General features: G+C 55.2%; 1 protein-coding gene across 1 annotated transcript; it reads right to left on the bottom strand.

Moving 5' to 3' along the window:
* Positions 1-5,972: 5,972 nt before the first annotated feature.
* On the bottom strand, positions 5,973-12,272 carry LOC138102329 (maestro heat-like repeat-containing protein family member 7). The gene is made up of 16 exons (XM_069000019.1): positions 12,161-12,272; positions 11,781-11,848; positions 11,484-11,666; positions 10,887-11,039; positions 10,555-10,703; positions 10,151-10,298; positions 9,755-9,942; positions 9,535-9,672; positions 9,147-9,261; positions 8,837-8,974; positions 8,420-8,596; positions 7,700-7,855; positions 7,439-7,540; positions 6,960-7,062; positions 6,630-6,686; positions 5,973-6,316 (listed from the first exon to the last, which is right to left on the bottom strand). Exons 1-16 carry the CDS (start codon positions 12,270-12,272, stop codon positions 6,195-6,197), a joined length of 2,109 nt encoding a protein of 702 aa, XP_068856120.1. The 3' UTR covers positions 5,973-6,194.
* Between the last annotated feature and the right edge of the window lie 7,805 nt (positions 12,273-20,077).

Below are 20,077 nucleotides of genomic sequence, written 5' to 3'. Positions count from 1 at the left end.
GTGTGCAAGCCGTGTGCCTTCCTGCTTGCTCTACTCTGAGGGCAAAAGTCGCTTTCTCTGTTCAGCTGTGCTGCTCCTTTCCACTGTGCTGGCTCCAACAATGAACACTGGCACTTCAAACCAGTGGGAGGAGTTGGAAAATTGGAGTGAAAATAGATTATCCAGAACCACCCTTGATCTGTCCTCGCTCACTCACTGGGCTTGAGGAGATCCTTGGTAAGTGATGCCCGGGAAGCCTGTGAAAACAGGAGTCAATCTGATTTTACCACCCGTGTGCTGTAATGCAGCCTCCAAAAGGAGCGATGCTTTTCTGCACCTGTGCACACACGTGTCTAAAGCACGGGAATCCTCCATTAGCTCCACATTCATTCTGAGGCTTTGCACCCAGCTGTTGATTTGGTCCTGATGTTGCTCATTTTAGCTTCAATGGTTGCAAAACAAAGCAGATCAGTGGAAATGAGAAATACAAAATTTTTTAAAAAACTAAGAACACCCACTGACAACATTGCAGATTATTTTTTTACAGTATACTTTTTATTAAATCCTCTGTCAGTAGATATGTTCCTCCTAATTCCTTTATGCCTTTTGAACCACAGCTATTTATCGTTATTCCTTTTTAGTATTTGTTATGCTTTTTAAACCCCATGTATAACAGGCTGATGCAATCAGAAGTAGTTTTCTATCCCAAACAGACTGAAAAACTCACTTCTTCATCCCAAAGAGACTAAAGCCGGTGTGTTTGGCGTCCCATCTCCCACAGTCGGTCCCGGTATCTCCACAGGGGATTTCTGCCCTGGGGCAGCCCCGTGGCCATGGTGACACCCTGAAACATAGATTTAAAAGAAACAGAAAGATTTTAGTTATAGGCTAGCTGGGTTGAAATGAGTTAGAATAAGAAAGAATTTGAGCTGGACTAGAGTTAATTAAAATAGTTAGGAGAGCTAGATTTGAAATGCTTTTTAAGATGTCAGTAATTGATTACGGAATAATTGATGCTCTGTCATTTCTGTGTTTGTTTAGCTGTGCTTAGAACGAGGAACAGAAATATTGATCAGTTGGTGTAGGGAACAAGGACAATTCCCAATTTCCTCCCTCTGTGGGAACCTATTCAAAAGTCAGGCAAGAGGAAATTGGGAGGTCACTAACGTAATTAAGATTGTTAAAGTTCAGAAAGGCAAAAAAGGTCCAAGTGAGGGAGATGAGCTTACTTCATCTGTCTGGGACCACCGACCCAATTCGAGAGCAGCGACTCAATTCAGAGCACGCACTGCGCATGCTTAATGCCATTAAAGCTCATTTCCATACGAAGCGGAGAATGGGAGGGGTCACTGTTAGAAATATGTATTTGTAGTTTGGATATTCATCACTTTTGTGGCTAAATGAACTCTGTAACCGTTCATACCTGGGCACTGCGCATTAGGAAGCTGTTCCACGCCGCTGTCCGGCGCCAATCAAACATTCACTTTCTAACTCTAAACTGTTAGAGAGCTTTTGTCTGTCTCAGCTGGATATCGATATGAGATCGATATTCACATCTTGGTAAATCAAGCCCCGAGCACGGACACTGGGGCCGGTGTGCGAAGGCGTTTGGGGCTGCACGGACGTTCCTTAGCAGCAATGTTTGTCTTTATTCTCTCTATCTTTACTCTCACTCTATTCTCTTTCTTCTTATTGTCTCTCTCATTTCCCCTCTCTCTCTTTCTCTCTTTATTCTCTCTCAGAAGAAAATGACTACAAAAGCTGAATTTTTTAGCAATCTAATATTGAACATTTATTAGTCGAACAAAGGCAAATCACAGCGCTGGGGCGCTTGGCAATATTGCCAGAGGCGCCCTCCATTCATTTTCCTGTGGACTTAAGGACTCTCTTAAACTGTTCCATATTCATTAAGCCCAGTTCCTGGGAGTGAAGTGGCAAGATGGACGGCGTCAGATTCCCACTGAGGTTGTCAATAAGATCAAAGCAATGTCTCCACTGACCAACAAGAAGGAAACACAAGCTTTCCTAGGTGCCATAGGCTTTTGGAGGATGCATATTCCTCAGTACAGCCAGATTGTGAGTCCTCTTTACCTGGTTACCTGCAAGAAGAACAATTTCCACTGGGGCCCCGAACAGCAACAAGCTTTTGCCCAAATCAAGCAGGAAATCGCTCATGCCATAGCCCTTGGCCCAGTCAGGACAGGACCCAAAGTGAAGAACGTGCTCTACTCTGCAGCTGGGAGCCATGGTCTGTCCTGGAGCCTTTGGCAGAAGGTGTCTGGTGAGACTCGAGGTCGACCACTGGGATTTTGGAGCCGAAGCTACAGAGGGTCTGAAGCCAACTACACTCCCACAGAGAAGGAAATCTTGGCAGCCTATGAAGGAGTCCAAGCCGCCTCAGAGGTAATCGGCACAGAGGCACAACTCCTCCTGGCACCCCGACTACCGGTGCTGGGGTGGATGTTCAAAGCAGAGGTTCCCTCTACCCACCACGCCACCAATGCCACATGGAGCAAATGGATTGCTCTCATCACACAGCGCGCGCCTGTATCGGAAAACTGAATCGCCCTGGAATTTTGGAAATAATCACAAACTGGCCAGAAGGTGAAAACTTTGGTCTCGCTGATGAACAAGAACAAGTGACACGTGCTGAAGAAGCTCCACCGTACAACCAACTGCCATCAGAAGACACACGCTACGCTCTCTTCACCGACGGTTCTTGTCGCATCGTAGGGATGAAACGAAAGTGAAAAGCAGCCGTATGGAGTCCCACACGACGGGTTGCAGAAGCTACTGAAGGAGAAGGTGGATCAAGCCAATTCGCTGAACTCAAAGCTGTTCAACTAGCCCTGGACATTGCTGAAAGAGAGAAGTGGCCAAAGCTCTACCTCTACACTGATTCATGGATGGTAGCCAATGTTCTGTGGGGATGGTTAGAAAAGTGGGAAAAAGCTAATTGGCTGCGTAGGGGAAAACCAATCTGGGCTGCTGAAGAGTGGAAAGACATCGCTGCCCGAGTAAGAAAGCTGGTTGTGAAAGTCCGCCATGTAGATGCCCATGTCCCCAAGAGTAGGGCTAATGAGGAACACCAAAACAACAGGCAGGTAGATCAGGCTGCAAAGATAGAAGTGTCACAGATAGATTCAGATTGGAAACGTAAAGGAGAGTTGTTCCTAGCTCAATGGGCCCATGATGCCTCAGGCCATCAGGGCAGAGATGCCACCTATAAGTGGGCACGAGACCGAGGGGTGGATCTAACCATGGACAGTATCTCCCAGGTGATCCATGACTGTGAGACATGCGCTGCGATCAAGCAGGCCAAGCGGGTGAAGCCCCTGTGGTACGGTGGGCGATGGTCCAAATACAAGTATGGGGAGGCCTGGCAGATTGATTACATCACACTGCCTCAAACCCGCCAAGGCAAGCGCCATGTGCTCACAATGGTAGAAGCCACCACAGGATGGCTGGAGACCTACCCTGTGCCTCACGCTACAGCCCGGAACACCATCCTGGGCCTGGAAAAGCAAGTCCTTTGGAGGCATGGCACCCCTGAGAGAATTGAATCTGACAATGGGACTCATTTTAAACACAGCCTTATTAACACCTGGGCTAGAGAACATGGCATTGAGTGGGTGTACCACATCCCTTACCATGCACCAGCTGCAGGCAAAGTGGAACAGTGCCATGGATTGTTGAAAACCACCTTGAAGGCACTGAGTGGGGGAACTTTCAAAAATTTGGAGCAGCATCTGGCAAAGGCCACCTGGTTAGTTAACACCCCAGGTTCCACCAAGAGAGCTGGTCCAGCCCAATCTGAATCCCTGCATACAACAGATGGAGATAAGGTCCCAGTAGTGCATGTCAGAGGTCTGTTAGGAAAGACTGTGTGGATAAATTCTGCCTCGAGTACAGACAAACCCACCCGTGGGGTTGTCTTTGCTCAGGGACCTGGTTGCACGTGGTGGGTAATGCAGAAAGATGGAACACCACATTGTGTACCACAGGGAGATCTGATTGTCGTGTGAAAACCATCTGTAATGTGGAATGCCTGGGTACCACTGCTTGCTGATTGTCACTGTCACTGTTCGTACATAGCTGTGTATATGTATATGTATATGTATATGTATATGTATATGTATATGTATATGTATATGTATATGTATTGATGTGTGTGTGTAGAGTTAGAATATCTTAGTTTGGGCATTGAGCCAGTGATATGGGATAAGGGGTGGAATGTCTTGGGGTGACTTTGTGATGTGTATCCCATATCACTGCCCTATGCCCAGAAATTAACTTTGTGCCTTTCTGTGCCTCTAAACTGAGCCTGAGAGGGGGAAGGAAAAACTGAGCAAAACTTTTTCAAAGCAGTTTGCAGCTTGTTCAAGGTCACACAGAGATAGGGACTTTCTTTTTCCCAGCTGCAGCAGGGGAGGGAGGAGGCACCCAGCTTGCTGCTTCCCTGGTCAGCTTTTGGCCAGTTCTTCAGCTTCTTTTTCTCCAAAGGGAGACTGAGAGCTGATTTTTTTTTCATTCCCTGGAATTTTGGATTTTCTCCCTTTTCTGATGGACTGCTTCAATATCAGAGCACATTGGGAGGACTTGCCACCGAGCACAGAGGGCCTGGCCCTGGCCCAAGCCCCAGCTCCGAGGAGACCAAAGGAAGGACTCTAACATTTTCTCAGGTTTTTCCTCCACACTGAAAGATTGTATTATTTAGCATTATTTTCCTTTTCCCGTGTGTTCGTTAAAGAAATAGTTTTTATCTCCTTCACTTTCCTTTGAGGAAAACTTATTTTTTCCTGAACCAGGTTCAGGGGAGGGGTGGTTGTGCCTTCTCTCAGAGGATATATTTCTAAATTTGGCCAAACTGGCACATATGCAAATGAACCAAACTTACAAAACTGTGAAGAACTCGTGACCTGTTGTCCATCTTGGGGTCCCTCTTGGCAGTAGCCTCTGGCTACCCTGGATGTACCTTTGAAGGCCTTTCAAATAAATACCTACCTTTATTCCCTTATTCTGGTCTAGCCTCTGTTTTTAGGTGGCCTCTCAAGGCATCAGCAGGGGCTGCAATTCCACACTTGTGGAGACCAGAACCGCCCCCAGGATCCCAACACTGCCTGACAGCGCTCCGGACACCGGGATGGTCGCGCGTCCGAGTCTCGGCCACTGTGCTGCTGCTTCGTTTGCTCGTAGGCACACCCAGAGGCCACTGTTAAGCCCGGATGGTCTCTGGTTCTGCCCTCTCCCTGATCCCGTGCAGGGATGGAGCACTGCTGTGCTTTCAGGAAGCTGCTCTTGAAAGCTTCCAGCATTCCAAGCTCCTTTGCCCTCTGTGGAGGCTTGCCACGGAATCCCTCACAGCTGCCTCCGGAGCATACTCCTGTTGGCTGTTCTAAAATCCAGGGCCTTTGGGGTGCTCAGCAAGACCTCTGACTCCACAGTGTTGTGGAACTGGACCTTCAGGACAGGGACCTTTCCAGCCTGAGCTGCCCTCGTTCCTCTGTGTCTCTGCATAAAATATGGCATGGTGTGGATACAAAAATGCTGCTAGCAAGGATTTTCTTGCTATTTTCTAAGCCCGTGAGAGACTTTTCTCTCTCACAGAAGAGGCAGCAGAGTTATGTAAACAACCAAACACCTGCAGCCTTGAAAAGTCTTGTTTATAGTACAGTAGAAAAATATTTTGACAATGGATGCTTTAGGATTTTAGCCAATCACCCCAAGGGGTGGCTGATCCTTTGTCCAATTAGACTATGAAGAAAAAAGTTTATGAAAGAGTTTGTAAAATAATTAAATAAATCAATCTTGCTGCACAATTCCTGCCTGCTGGATCTTCTCTCCTCCTCCCTACGGCTGAGGGACATTGTGATATACCCTAGGGTTGCAGTAATAGCACGGAAGAGAGCGGCAGGAGAGGCCTGTGTGTCCCAGGGCTCAGGTTTTGCGCCGCTTCAGCACCACAGAGATGCAGATCAAGTGAAGAAGCCAAACTGTTTATTAATAGGAGGCGAAGCGAAGGGGATGAGCTGGGAGGAAAAAAGGGGATGGGCAGGGTCTGAGGGCTGGAGGGATGGAGCTGTCAAAAGGGAGGGAGGGCAGGAGCTATGGGAGCTTTCCACAGGCTCAGCTGTGACCAGCATCAGCTGTGCCTGGAGGTCCAGCTGCTCTACTCTGTCTCCAGATGGTCTCATCTTGCAGGATATCTGGAGGTCTTAAAGGGACTCTGGTTCTGAGCCAGCAGATGAACGTAGTTCTGCAGCTCTTTTGTTGAATATTTCCTGAACTACGATGTTTGTCTGGGAAGGGCTGTCATCTCTCCTCAGGGCTTGAAGGGCTGGAAGAGACAGGAACAGAGCCACGGTCAGAGCCTGGATCTGCGGGAATCCAAGCAGACCTTCCTGCCAGGGCCATCTCACCCAGCTCCTGCCATGGCCAGAAGACAGCAGGGGCCAAGGAGATCAGCCAGAAGGTGCTGGCCATGGAGCTCCCCACCGTGTCCCTGAAATCTCTCTGTGCTCTGCCCACGTCACCCCGAGTCCACACATGGAGCAAAGCCCCCACAGCCAGGGCAGGGATTGCAGCTCCCGAGCCAGGCATTGCAGCTCGCCCCCGCCAGCCCCTGCTGACAGCCCGCTGCCCTCACTCACCCTCACTGAGGACCTGGAGCTCTTCCTTCTGCCCCCTCAAGAGCACCCTGGCAGTCGCTGGGAGCACAGAGGCGGTCACGGCCCCGCGGCACAGCTCCCTCGCAGCGGCGCTGCCAGCCCCGTGGCCACTCGCTCTCCTGCCCCGGCAGGGCTCAGCCCGGGCCCGTGCCGCATCCTGACGCCCGAGGGCACGGCTGCGAGAGGGCGGCAGCGGCCCCGAGGGCAGGCGGGGCTGCACGGCCCCGGGCCCGGATGCCGCTGCCGGGGCAGCAGCCGGGGCTGGGGCCGAGCTGCGGCGGGGCGGGGAGGGGCCCCGGGCTCGTGGCTCACCCATGAACCTGGCGGCCGCCTCCCGCAGGGACTCCTGTGGGCTGCCCACGAACGGCAGGGCCTGGTGCAGGCGCTCGGCCGCTCGGCTCCTGTCCGCTGCCAGCTGCAGAGAGCGCCAGGAGGGAAGGGTTGGCGCGGGCTCAGCCCTTGGCCGGGCTCTCTGCGCCCAGCCCTGGCCTCCCCTGCCCGCACGGCCCCGAGGCCCGGCCAGCAGCCGCTGGCGCCGGGCTCTGGAGGGGGCCGAGGGCCGGCTGCTGCCCGGGGAGCCGCGGTGCCGCCCCGCGCCACAGCCCAGCGGGGCCGGGGCTCCATCGGCAGCCGGCTCGGGGCCACAGGAGCCTGGAGAAGAGCCCAGGCAAGGGAGCGGCGTGTGGGGCGCAGGCTGGCGCTCCTGGTGCAGCACCGCAGCCAACCCCACACTGGGCACCAGGGGCAGGGGGCTTCTCCAGGCTCAGCTTGGGCTTCCAGGCAGTCCTTACCAGGCACTCGGCAAACTTCAACCTCTGGTCCTTCTTCAGCAGCTGCTCGAGATCTGTCCTCTTCAGGAACTTGGCTGCACAAATCAGTGTTTCGCGAGAAGCCTGGAGAGCAGCAGAGACCCAGAGATGGCACCACGGCCCAGGGCACAGGACTCGTGTCCCTGTGCCAAGGCTGGGAGGAGGCTGCAGCCCGGGAGGCGCCAGGGCTGGAGGCAGCCGAGCCCCCTCGCAGGGATGCAGCAGCATCCCACAAAACCTTACCTTTGCCACACGCCAGTTCTCATCATCCCCATAGATTAAAAGTGGGTAAAGGCTCTGGTTCACAATCGTCTTCAGGGGCTTTTTTCCCTCCTCCACTACCAACTCCATCACCTTGGAGAAGAGGTGAATGGAGAGCAGCTGCACATGGCTGTTGTCCTGGAGGAAAGGAAACCAACTTGATGCCATGATGAGTTTTTTGCCTTTTCTTTCATACCCTGTTTATATACCTTTTTATAGCTTTTTGTATTCTTAGTGTTTTTTAGCCTACATTCTTAGACTTATTTTGTTAAGCTAGGAGACTAAACATCTTAGAAACGCCAGACACCAAGGTCCTCTCCAGAACACATTTTGTCAACTAAGATAGGACCATCGAGGGGGAAGGTTCCTTGGGGAGGGGGCTCACTTGAGGCTCTCATTGGGGAATCTTTGATAGATCTGCTAATTAGTAAGATCTATAATGTTATACCCAATCTATCGTGTGTGTGCATTGCGGGGCGCATTTCGGCCCATTCCACGTGGGCGTGGTGCACCTAAGGATCCTTATAATAAATACAGAGGTAAAAGCCCTTTCTCCCTTCTAAGCGTGTTTGACTCTTGATTTTAAGACCAGGAAAAGGCATCAAACTACTCCAGGCCCACCTAGGCAAAAGCCTGAAAATGCAAAAGGCACAGCATTTCTGGGCAGCACCCAGTGCCTATGGCTGGGGCACAGAGCCTTACATTTGCAAAGAGTGGCAGGAGCGCCTCAGCCAGTTTCGGGGCGGTGGTGCTGGATACCAGGATGTCTTTGTTCTCCAGCACATTCATGAACACAGAGAGGGACATCCTGACCACCTCTCCGTCTGCATCATCCAGCAGCTCCACCAGCCGTTGGGACAGGCTGCCCATCCTTCTGGCCTGTGTGGAACACAAGGCTGTGCTGTGAAGCCATGAACGGCTGCACTGCCTACACCACCCTGGCCCTGCAAGCCCACCCTGCTGCCGCAGGGCCCGGAGGCCAAAGGCCTGTCCCGAAGCACTGGGGCAGCTGAGCCGGGAGGCAGGAGAGCTGGGAGCAGCTGCCTCAGCTCCTGAAGCCCAGCCAAGCCCATGTGACTGCTTTCCCCAGCGCAGCTTCAGCCGCTGCCGCCTTCTCACCATCGCAGGATCCTTGCTGAGCACCACGAGGCCTCTGAGTGCCAGGCGACATCTCTGCCTGCACTCGCTCAGCAGGTACCTGGACATCATCTCCAGGACACTGTCACCGCATTCCCTCAAGTCCAGGCACTCGAGGACCTGAAAGGCACAGGGCAGTGACAGGGGAGCCGGCCGGCAGGAGCCCGGAACCGCCCAGGGCTGGGCCCAGGCAGCAGCGCAGGGCGTGGGCACCGTCCCAGGCAGCTGCAGCTACGAGAGGGCAGAGAGGCGGGAGGCAGCTCAGCGAGGCAGCGCTGGCCGTCAGGCTCACCTCCACAAGGAATGCCAGGAAGGGCAGATCCCAGCGTGGCTCCTCCCTGCTGAGCAGCCTGAGCAGGTGGAGTGTGATGCGGGAACACAAAGGCATCAAGATCTGGCGCATCTCTCTGGCAGAGGAAAAAACGCACCAAGACCCTGATGTGAGGGGCAAACATCTCCCAGGACTGACTCACAGAGGTCTGGTCTTTCCCCAGCATCCCTGCAGGGGATGTGGGTGCTCTGGGAGGTGGCTGCTCCTGAGCACCCTTCTCCAGCCTTTTCCAGTGCCCTTGGCCATCCCTCATTGACCAGGCCCTCTGGCCCATGGCCACAAGGACGATGTGGGGCACCTCGGGCACAGGGCACAAGTGCCGGGGGCAGTGGGGAGAAGGGGGTCTCACCTGGCCAGCAGACCCACTGCATAGTGCTGGGTGTCAGCACACAGCAGCGTGTCCCAGCCACGCTTGCGCTCCACAGCCACCACCTCATTGTCACAGCGCAGTTGACAGAGCAGAGCCTTCATGGCCTGCACTGCAAACCTGTGTGCAGAGCAAAGCCCAGGTCACACTGGGAGCACTGGTGCTGGCCACAAGGGCATGGGAAGGACAGGAGGACTGGGACCTGTTGGGGTTGGTGGGAAGGCCGTGTTCCTCCCGGCACGCTCTCCAGAAGTGATCAACTTCCTCTGGCGTCTGCTGTGTGGTGATGACAACATGGGAGAGCAGAGCCACAAAGATGCGGGAGGAGTAAAGGTTCATTGCCTCGTGGCACCGAGGCACCTGGACAATCACCCACAGCGCCAGAGTTGCCTGCAAAAGAAGCAGCCCGAGACAGCGCTCAGTGCCGAGCTGTCCATGTGGCAGGGCCCGAGGGGAGACGCAGGGGGAGCACCAGGACTGATGCCCCCCTGAGCCTGCCCCTAGCCCAGGTTTCACCCAGCGCCTGAGGCAGGGAGAGGATGGAGAGCTGCTGGAGCGGCAGCTTGGGGGTGAACAAAGGCCAGTTCCAGAAACTCACAGCCAGGGCAAGGACAGGTGTGTCGTCCCCATCAGAGGTGGACATGCTGTGCAGAGGCCAGTCCTCCATCACACAGAGCAGTGTTGGCAGCACCTTCTCCAGTGTGCTGGCTGACAAGCCTATGAGTCTCCACATCATTGTGGCAGCTCTGTGGGATCAGAGCTCTGAGTCAGGGGCGTCTCAGTCACAGTACCATGCCCTGTGCAGCTGTGGGGGCCCAGGTGACAGAGCCCCGGTGCCCTGAGGGGCAGGGAGGGAGCATGGCAGCAGGCTCAGGAAACAGAGGGGCCCGAGGGTCCTGGAGCTCTCCGCCTGTCTGGCAGACCCCATAGGACAGGCGGCACAGGGCAATGGGCCCTAAGGGCTGGTGAGCCCTGAGCTCTCAAGGCAGCTGGGCCCCGTACCTGTCGCACGATGGGGCACAGCGCAGGAGGGTCAGCACCACATCAGCGGGGTGCTCTTCAGCCAGCCTCAGAAGGTTAATGGGCAGCCTGGCATCCACAGTGACATGGAACCCGAGTCTCTGGTGAATGTTCCTCACCATGGCTGGCACCTGGAGGAGGCATGGGGAAGACTCGGAGCACTGTCCAAGGGAGCAACTTCCCCAGCCGCCCCCAAGAAATGCTTCCCTTCTCAACTCACTGCTCTGGTCTCAAAAGCTGAGGGGGCCCAGAAGCCGTGGCTTGAGGGGGCACACGATCCTTGGAGTGTCCAGCCCTGGCCCCAGGCTGCTTACCTGCTGCTGAGGAGAAACAGCACTCTCTTCAAAAAAATCCAGTTCGGGAGCATGAATCCCAGTGGGAGTGGGCGTGGTGTCAGGATTTGCGATGCCCTGAGTCTCTCTGGTGTCGGTGTTTGTGATGGCCATGTCCTCAGTCCCTGCCACGTCCTCAGTCCCTGCCATGTCCTTTGTCACTGCCATATCCTCAGTCCCTCCCATGTCCTCAGTCCCTGCCATGTCCTTTGTCACTGCCATATCCTCAGTCCCTCCCATGTCCTCAGTCCCTGCCATGTCCTTTGTCACTGCCATATCCTCAGTCCCTGCCATATCCTCAGTCACTGCCATGTCCTCAGTCACTGCCATATCCTCAGTCCCTCCCATGTCCTCAGTCCCTGCCATGTCCTTTGTCACTGCCATATCCTCAGTCCCTCCCATGTCCGCAGTCCCTGCCATGTCCTTTGTCACTGCCATATCCTCAGTCCCTCCCATATCCTCAGTCACTGCCATGTCCTCAGTCACTGCCATATCCTCAGTCCCTCCCATGTCCTCAGTCCCTGCCATGTCCTTTGTCACTGCCATATCCTCAGTCCCTCCCATGTCCTCAGTCCCTGCCATGAGAGTCTTCGCCGTGTGATCATTCATGGGACTGTCAGAGTCTTCTGAGCACTCAGGTGAATCTGTGCTGACACCAGGCTCTGCCTGGAGCTCGGTCAGCCCAGAGTCAGGCTCAGCTGTGCCCTCAGTTGCTGTGGTGCTGGTCTTTCCACGCCGAATGCGGATGAACTTCCGGAACATCTGCAGGAGAACAGAGGACAGGGAAGAGAGGGATGTTCCAAGGGGTGCTCCAGGCGCGGTGCTCGGCTGAGCAGCGACAGCAGGCCCAGCCCAGGTGGGGATGGCTGCAGGTACCTGCGCTGTTCTTCTCCGGAAGTGGCCGTGGGCACGGTCCTGCTCTTGTGTCCGGTCCAGGGCTGCATCTGGCAAAGAGGGAGCGCAGCCAGAGCTGAGGGGCTGCGGGAGAGGCCGGAGAACGCAGCCCAGCCCTGCGCTCCCCAGGCAGGGACAGCCCCGGGATGCCCAGGGGATGGAGCACGGCTGCTGCGGGGGGTCTGGCCTGGCCCGTCTTCCGTCCTATCCATGGGCCTGTTCTCCAGGGATGGGATGGGATGGGATGGGATGGGATGGGATGGGATGGGATGGGATGGGATGGGATGGGATGGGATGGGATGGGATGGGAGGCACCAAGCTGGCTGCTGCCATCAGCCCTGTGGCCCAGCTCTGTCACTCACCATCCTGCTGTGGCTGGAACTGCTCCAGCTCTTCGGGCTGTTGTGCTGGGGCAGCTGCAGGGCCTTTTTTCCCCCTGAACACTTTGAACAGGCCACGGAATCTGCCCGCCATGCCACAGTCTGGCCTCGAGGGCACCTTCAAGAGAGATGCCTGGGGAAAGCTCTGAGTGAACAAGTCCTGCACTTGTGCCTTGAAGGCACCAGCAGCAGAGAAGCCTCAGGAAGGCTACAGGACAGCAAGTCCTGCACTCTGGTCTCAGAGGGCTCTTGCCACAAGGACAGGAGACTCCTCGTCAAGGATTGTGGTCAGCAAAGCCAACGGTCTGGCCTTGAGGGCACCGGCCACAGGGATGGGAGATGCCTCGGAAAAGCTCCGGGGCACCAAGTCCCACGGTCTGCCCTCGAGGTCACCTGCAAAAGAGAAGCCTCGAGAAGGCCACAGGTCACCAAGTCCTGTGGTCTGGCCTCGAGGTCACCTGCAGGAATAACGCCTCGGAAAAGCTCCGGGTCAGCGAGGAACGAGTGCGCTGTGCAGGGGCTCCTCACGGCACCGCTCTGTCCCGTCCTGTCCCGTCGCGTGCTCCGAGCACTGTGGCGTGGCCGCTTCGCTGCCAGCCCCAATGTCAGCACGTGTCACAAAGGGCCCTGGGACACCCTGTCCCGTTCCATCCCACGGTGACCGTGCTGCGCCGCGTCACAAAGGGCCCTTGCACACACCCCACCTGCCCTGGGGCCGCCCCCAGCCCACCCCAAGTGGCCCAGGTTGGAAGGAATGCCTTGCCCCAAGTGTCTAAGGCAGCCCAACAGGAACTTTAGCATCGGCTCCAGCCATAAGCAAACGCTCCCCTGCTCTGCGGGCTCAGGGCAGCACCAGGAGCCCCCACGGCTGCCGCCGCAGCCGCCGCGGGAAGGGCTCGGGGTCTTCCACAGAAGCTGGCACGGCCTCCTTGGGACACGTCCCGGCCGGTGGCCATCCTAAAGCCGGGGCTGTGACACAGACAAGGAACGTGTGGGCCAGGGCGCGAATGCTGCTCTGACCCCTGGGGCCCGGGGAGCGCTGAAATCAGCAGGGGTGGCAGAGTCCCCTCCGAAGCAGACCTGCCGCCCCCGAGCCCTGGCAGCGCTGGTGCCCATCTCCTGCCCCAGAGACCTGTGCCCCCGGGGGCTTCTCTGCCAGAGGGCAGCCAAAGCCAAGGTGCATTGGGGTCTGTGCTCCTTCCTACAGGGGGCTGTTGGCAGGAGCACCTGGAGTGACTGGGGGCAGCACTTGGTATCCGACAGGAGATGTTGCTCCTTCCTGGAGTGAATTTTTTCATGGAAGGGATTAGCAGTAGCACCAGAACAGCATCAGGTGCTGAGTTTCACAGGGCAAAGAGATTCTACAGAGACACTGTGACATTTCCTTGTGCTTTTCTGTCTTTCTTGCGTTCTGGAAATGAAAGAATTGTCCCAGCCTCTGATATTCAACATTCCTGTTGCTGTGTGTCTGGCTGTGGCAGCTCACGTCCAAACACAACTGCGTCCCTGCTGAGCAGGGCAATGGACGGCCACAAACAGGGAGGTTCCCCAGGGAACATCAAGGGAGACACCTGGGGAAGTGCAGAGGATAGGGATAGCTGTGGGAGGAGAAGCTGTTCTGTGTCTCTGATGATGGTGCCAGCACCCTGAAGGAGCAGCCAAGACAGGCGCTGGAAGCACACAGGTCCCACCCTTTTCTGCTGTCACATGGACTCGGGACACACAGGTCCAGCAGTCGTGATGCAGGAACAATGGAGGGCCATGCACTGGTAGGGAATGGCCTCCAGCAAGAGCAAAGCAGGATCCTCTGGCAGCAAAGCCTGAGCTTGTGAACCGGGCCATCTCCTCTGCACACAGCAAAGTGCTTCCCTCCGCCCCCGAACGTCTGCCAGCACTCCCTGCTTTTCTTTAGTGCCAGCTGCATCTTCCTTTGTTCCAAACAAGTCCAGGATTTCATTTGGAAGCTCATGTACGTGTCTTTAAGGGGCCTGCATGCAGGAGAGGGATGGCACCTGCAGTGCAGGGCTTGTGTCCCATCAGAGTCTCTCTCTCACGATGGCACCAATGCCGCTGCCTTGGGACGCCTGACTGTGGAAGGCGAGTCTGCCCTCAAGCACGGCCACTGAAGTCAGTCAGGGGCACAGGCTGCAGCTGAAGCTGCCAAGCGTCGCTGTGAGGCCGGCAAGGCAAGAGGAAGCCATTGTGGCCAATTCTGCTGGAGCCTTTTGCCAAGCCACGTGCAGCTGTGCCCACAGTATGGCCCCGTTTGGCGTCCCGGCTGGTGCGGATGCCTTGTTGAGCTGGTGCCGGCACTGGGGCTCCTGCTGTTCCTGTGCACGCTCTGGTGCTGTTTCTGTGGCGTCCAGAGCTGTTTCGGCAGCAGCGACTCGGCAGCCCTGCTCGAGGAGACATCGCCGCCCTCCCCATGGTGGCAGCAGCTGTGCGGGCCCAGAGCTCTGTGCCAGGGGGGCCTCGGTCACAGCCCCGTGGCCTGGGCAGCCGCGGGGGCCCGGGCTGGCCGCCAGCCCTGCCTCTGCCCACCGCCCCTTCTTGGCAGCAGCCAGGGGCCGTGCCCCAGCAGGGCCCCCCCGCCCTCCTTGTCCCCAGCCAGCCCAGCCTCGGCACCTCGGGGTGCTCCCCACCCTCCTGCTGAGGCCCGGCCTTGAGGGCTTCTGCCGCAGGCCTGGGAGATGCTTCGGGGAAGCGCCAGAGCAGCCGGGCGGCAGGAACGAGGCGGCTGCCTGGAGGCTGCTTATGGCCTCTGACAGCCACTTCCTCGGGCCTTCCCACCACCCCAGCCCCTCAGGGGCCTCCTGTTGTTCTGCCAAGGGGCAGAGGCGATTTAAAGGACACAGACAGCACTGGAAAGAATGCTCTTATTTTACTGTGAAATTAAGGAACCTCAAATGTAAAACGATACATTCAGTAAAACTAGGGGCTTGGATTTAGCAACAAGCAAAAATAAGCAAGGTAATGCACCTAATTATTACTATCCAAGAGAAAGGAGAGTGATTTAGAAAGATGCATCACCAACTGCCTAAATACCTTACCATCATCCAGATCTGCAGTCGTTGGGGAGCCCCGTTTCGCAGCAAGGATCTGGAGAACCCTTCCCGTCAATTGGGAGAATCCTATGGGTGCATCTACCCGTATGTGAGGCCTCCAAATTTGCCCCTAACATGGCTCCAGCTTTTATAGGCCCAAATCAGGAAGTCCAAGTGACTTGATTGTGTTTTTAGTCCGGAAACACCTGGGTCTGATGGCACACTTTGCAACCAGCAGGGGCCACAGCTTGGCCAGTGCCCAGGCCTTGCCTGGGAGGGTTTCCCCTCAAACACCCTGCAAACAAACCTTTATTCATGTCAGCTGGGGAAAGTTTCTTAAATTATCCATTTCTTGCAGATAACTGTACACGGTTATGGGAAAGTTTCTAAAGCAGCCCATTTGGCGTTAAATGGCTAGCATAAGCATCTTTGTCATCTGTTTTTAGCTAAATAATACTGAGGGTGTTAGTCACAGATTGGCCAGGGTTCATCTTGTAGGTCAGCTCCGGCTGAGGCCTGCTGCTCAGGCCTCAGCACATCAGTCGCTCCTCTGACTTACAGGATGAATCACGGCTGTCAGACGGCCTCTGCAGTTGTTGCACATAGGGTTGGTTGATCTTGAGGTGTAGCTGCGAGCTGCCTTCCCTGTACTCTGTGCTGGATGAGTGGTACAATACAAGGAATGAAACAAGGAATAAAGAAGAAGGTAGCAGCTGCACAAAGGGAAAGGAGAAAGGGCCCCTTTGAGCCACAGACTCCCTGGCAGCCACAAGAATATATCTGGTTCCCAACATTCCCATGTCTGGGTTGGTACATGGGCTAATTTTCTCATCTCCCGAGTTGTCTGTTTTCCTACTTTTCCATTGTCATCAATTTGTAAGCGACAGTTGGATTCATTTTCTTTCCTGCAAACTCCTCCTTCTTCTGCCGGTAGTCTAAAACCCCGCGATGCTGGAAAATCGCATTCCGCGTTTGCGTGGATTGGTCGGCCATAAGGTCAGGGGCGGCAGATCTCTGGTTAGTTATTATCTCTGAGACAGCTTGCAGTCTTCTTATCCAATTCAGATGATAGGCAGGTTCTCTGGCCCCTGGCACCAATTGGCGAGGGCTCCATGGAGCCGGTCCATAATGTTGTAGAACTCTCTCAGGTGGCCGTTCATCATGTCCCCATCTTTGGGAGCTTCCCTTACTTAGGGAGGTGTCAAGAGACCATGTTTCTCTGACCAAATCATGATATACTTTGACTCTGAGCGCCGTCCCCTGACTTTGTGTCCATGTCCCTGATGGGCCTATTGTTAAGGATGTGCAGTGCATCAGTGAGATGGGTTCTCCACCAGGACAGGTGTCCATCTCCCAGGTTTCTCCACTGCTCTTTCAATAGCCCATTCATTTGCTCAGATAATCCCACAGCTTGGGGATAATATGGTGTGTGAAAACCCCACTGAATGTTTTTCTGCTCAGCGTACTGCTGAATGAATTTGTTCTGGAAATGAGACCCATTATCTGTTTGACTCGGTAATGGCATTCCGTAATACAGAATTACTGTGTCTATAGTACAGATGGTGCTATGCTGAGTGGCCTTCTCACAAGGATGGGCAACCAAATACCCAGGATATGTGTCTATGGCAGATATATTTACACCCTCGGTCCTGGGGTAAAGGTCCAATGTAATCCATTTGCCAAGTTGGTCCGGGCAATTTTCCTCTCCCCAGCTGTCCTTTTACAATGTTTGGCACCGGGCATTTGTACATATGTTGGCACACGGGGCAGTGAGCAATTCTAGTTCTACTCATATCGAGTGACATGGCAATGCCACGCTCTTGAGCCCACCTGTAAGGGGCTTTTTGTCCAAGGTGCACACATTTTTGGTGTGCACATTTTGCCAGGCCTTCGTGATCCGCCTTTGGAGGGAACTCTGGTCTTGCTTGGAAATCTTTGCCCGGTTGCCTGCAACAGAGTTATAAAGTAGCTCTAAAGTGTCTGTGTCACTATGGGCATCAACATGAATCACAGTCACATCAGTTCTTTGTACCATTTCCCAAAGGTCACTCCACAGTTCCTTTCCCCAGACCTCTTTGGAGTAGATTTTCCAGGCTCTGCCTACCCATGTCGGTAGCCACGGAGCGAACCCATTTAGCTACCGACCAAGAAGCAGTATAGGAAAGGCATTCTCCTAGATCTTCTTGTTTTAAAGCCATATCAATTGCATAGAATTCAGCATATTGACTGCTTTTCCCTTCTCCGGTCATTTCTAAAAACTTTTCTGAATGAGGATGGTCAGCTACTGCTTTCCAAAACCTTTTCCCTCCTATATATTCAGCTGACCCATCCGTAAACCAAGCATGTTCTTTTTCCTGTGGCGTTAGTTGATCTGAAGGCTTTTCCCACTTCCCTGGAGATTCCCTCTCAGCTGTGAAGTTGGCACTCACCTCTTGGTCCCTCCCGGGGGCAGCTGCTACTGGCTCATGAAGAGTGGCTATCCGCCCCATTCCCACCTTGGCCCTATCCCGAATATACCACTTCCACTTTACAGTACCACACTCCGGAGCGTGCCCAATCCAATGGGCTTTTGGGGACCTTCTGACCCACTGCACAATAGGAATTTCCGGATGAAGAGCCACTTCATACCCTATGGTAAGTTGTTCTGTTTCCATCAGTGCCCAATAACATGCCAATAACTGTTTCTCAAAAGGTGTGTAGTTGTTTCCTGCTTCTGGCAACTTCCTCCCCCAAAACCCCGGGGGAACCTTTTTCTTTCCCTGTTTCTGCCAGAGGCTCCCATCAGCATGTGACCCATTTACAGGTACATTTAACTCAACTTCTCCCTTTTGCATAGGCCATAGATCTAAAGGCCTTTTTGGCTAATAGCCTCTTTGGCTAATTCAAAGGCAGCCTGCTGCTCACTCCCCCATTCCAATTCCCTATTTCCCCTGGTTACTTTATGCAGAGGGGTTGAGATTTGTCTCAGATGCAGAATATGTTGTCTCCAAAAGACGAATAATCCAATAAATCTTGGTGCCTCCTTTTTATTTTGTGGCACGGCAAACTCTAACATTTTCTGCTGGGCTTTGGGGAAGATTTCCTGATGCTCACATTGCCACTGAATTCCCAAAAATTTCACTTGAATTTTGGTAGGGTTAATTTCCCAGTCTTTCTGTTTCCTATGATCCACAACTAATTCAAGGACTTGTTGCACTTCCTCCTCATTGCTGCCCTGGCCCAAGATGTCATCTCTATAATGAATGAGTTGCGTATGAGGAGTCAGTTTGATTTCATCCAAGTGCTCACCGCTGTTCGATGACAAATTGTTGGGCCGTGCACACATGCCTGGGGCAATGTGCTGAGTGCGTAGTGTCGTCCCTGCCACGTAAAGGCAAAGTGACGCCCCTGGCTTGCAGTCCCTAACAATTCCTGGTTCCACCTCCTGGTTTCTTAGGTTACAACAGCCACAATGAAAACCTCACCGATGGCACAAGTGCCCAGCCCACAGGGAAAAGAAAGGACAACTTGTAAAGTTCTCCCAGCATTTGTCCTGCTTTGCTGCAGCAGTCGTGCTGCACTCACAGTGTGGGAAGCCAAGAGAAGCTGCAGTTGGGGGCACATCTTGTGACAGGAGCTGCACCTCGTTCCCCAGGAAAGGTTCTTGAAAAGAGCAGACAGGACTGTGGAGAAGATTCCCAGAAAACTGAAACAGCTTTCCAGAAGTGAAATGAAAATGGAAAGAAACAATCCAAGGTGTTTCCCTCTCTATTTCTGTGCTCCCCTTTTCCATGTTGCACTGCTTCTCCATGCCATGAATTCCAAATGGATCTCACCTCTAAGATCTGTGCCTTAGCGAGTTTTAGACACTCTGAAATACCGTGAGCTGCACACAGTTTGCCTTCCCCTGTTTTTATTGGAAAGCAATGCTGGAGACAAAAGTGCAGAGCTTGGGTGGGGCACGAATTCTACAGGCAGGGAATGTGGCCCGGCAGTGTCTGACCCTCAGCAGGGCCAAGGCACAGCAGCAGCCGAGGGGATTCCTCTGCCACCGTGCAGGAGCCAGGACTCTGGATCCGGGCTGGACACGGCAAAGTTGCCGTGTTTGCACAGACTCAGGGGCTGCCCCCGGGGCGAGCGGGGCTCGGCCGTGGGGAGCGTGGGGCGAGCGGGGAACGGACACGCGGACACTCGGACACGCGGACACTCGGACACGCGGACACGCGGACATTTGGACACGCGGACAAACGGCCCCGGCGCTTCAGTTGCAGCGGCAGCAGCGGCAGCAGCGGCAGCAGCGGCAGCAGCGGCAGCAGCGGCAGCAGCGATCACAAGCGACTCTACAGACTCTCTCCTCTTCGTGCTCTTGCTCCTCCTCTCCCTCTCCCTGTGTTCCGCACCTTCCCCCCGCCTCCCCTTCCCGGTCTCCCCCTCGTCTCTCGGTGTCCCTTTCCCGGTGTCCCCCTCCTCTCCCGGTCTCTCCCCCTCCCCCTGCCGGGCCGGGCCATGCCCCAGGCCCGCCCCCGGCCCCGGGCGGGGCCGCCCCCTCCCCGGCCCCGGGCGTCCCGCCGCGGTCTCGCCTCCGCCCGGCTCTCGCCGTCCTGGCTGTGGCGCTGCCGGGCGGGCATCGGTGCCCGGGGCTGGGGCGGCATCGCCACCCTTTGGCTCCGCCTGTGCCGAGCCCGGCCCCGGCCCCGACGCGGGCTCCGGCTCCGGCCCCGGCTCCGGCCTCGGCTCCGGGCCCGGCTCCTCCCGGGGCCCGCGGAGGACACCCGGGGCGCGGCCGCTCCCGCCGCCTCCGCTGCGGCTTCCCCGGCCCGAGCTCCGCCGCTCGGCAGCGCGGCCGCCGGCCCCGAGCCGCCGGTGTCCCGTTCGG

The sequence above is a fragment of the Aphelocoma coerulescens genome, unplaced genomic scaffold (genome assembly GCF_041296385.1).
Source record: "Aphelocoma coerulescens isolate FSJ_1873_10779 unplaced genomic scaffold, UR_Acoe_1.0 HiC_scaffold_70, whole genome shotgun sequence".
NCBI lineage: Eukaryota > Metazoa > Chordata > Aves > Passeriformes > Corvidae > Aphelocoma > Aphelocoma coerulescens.
This window is presented reverse-complemented; position numbering and strand designations above follow the sequence as displayed.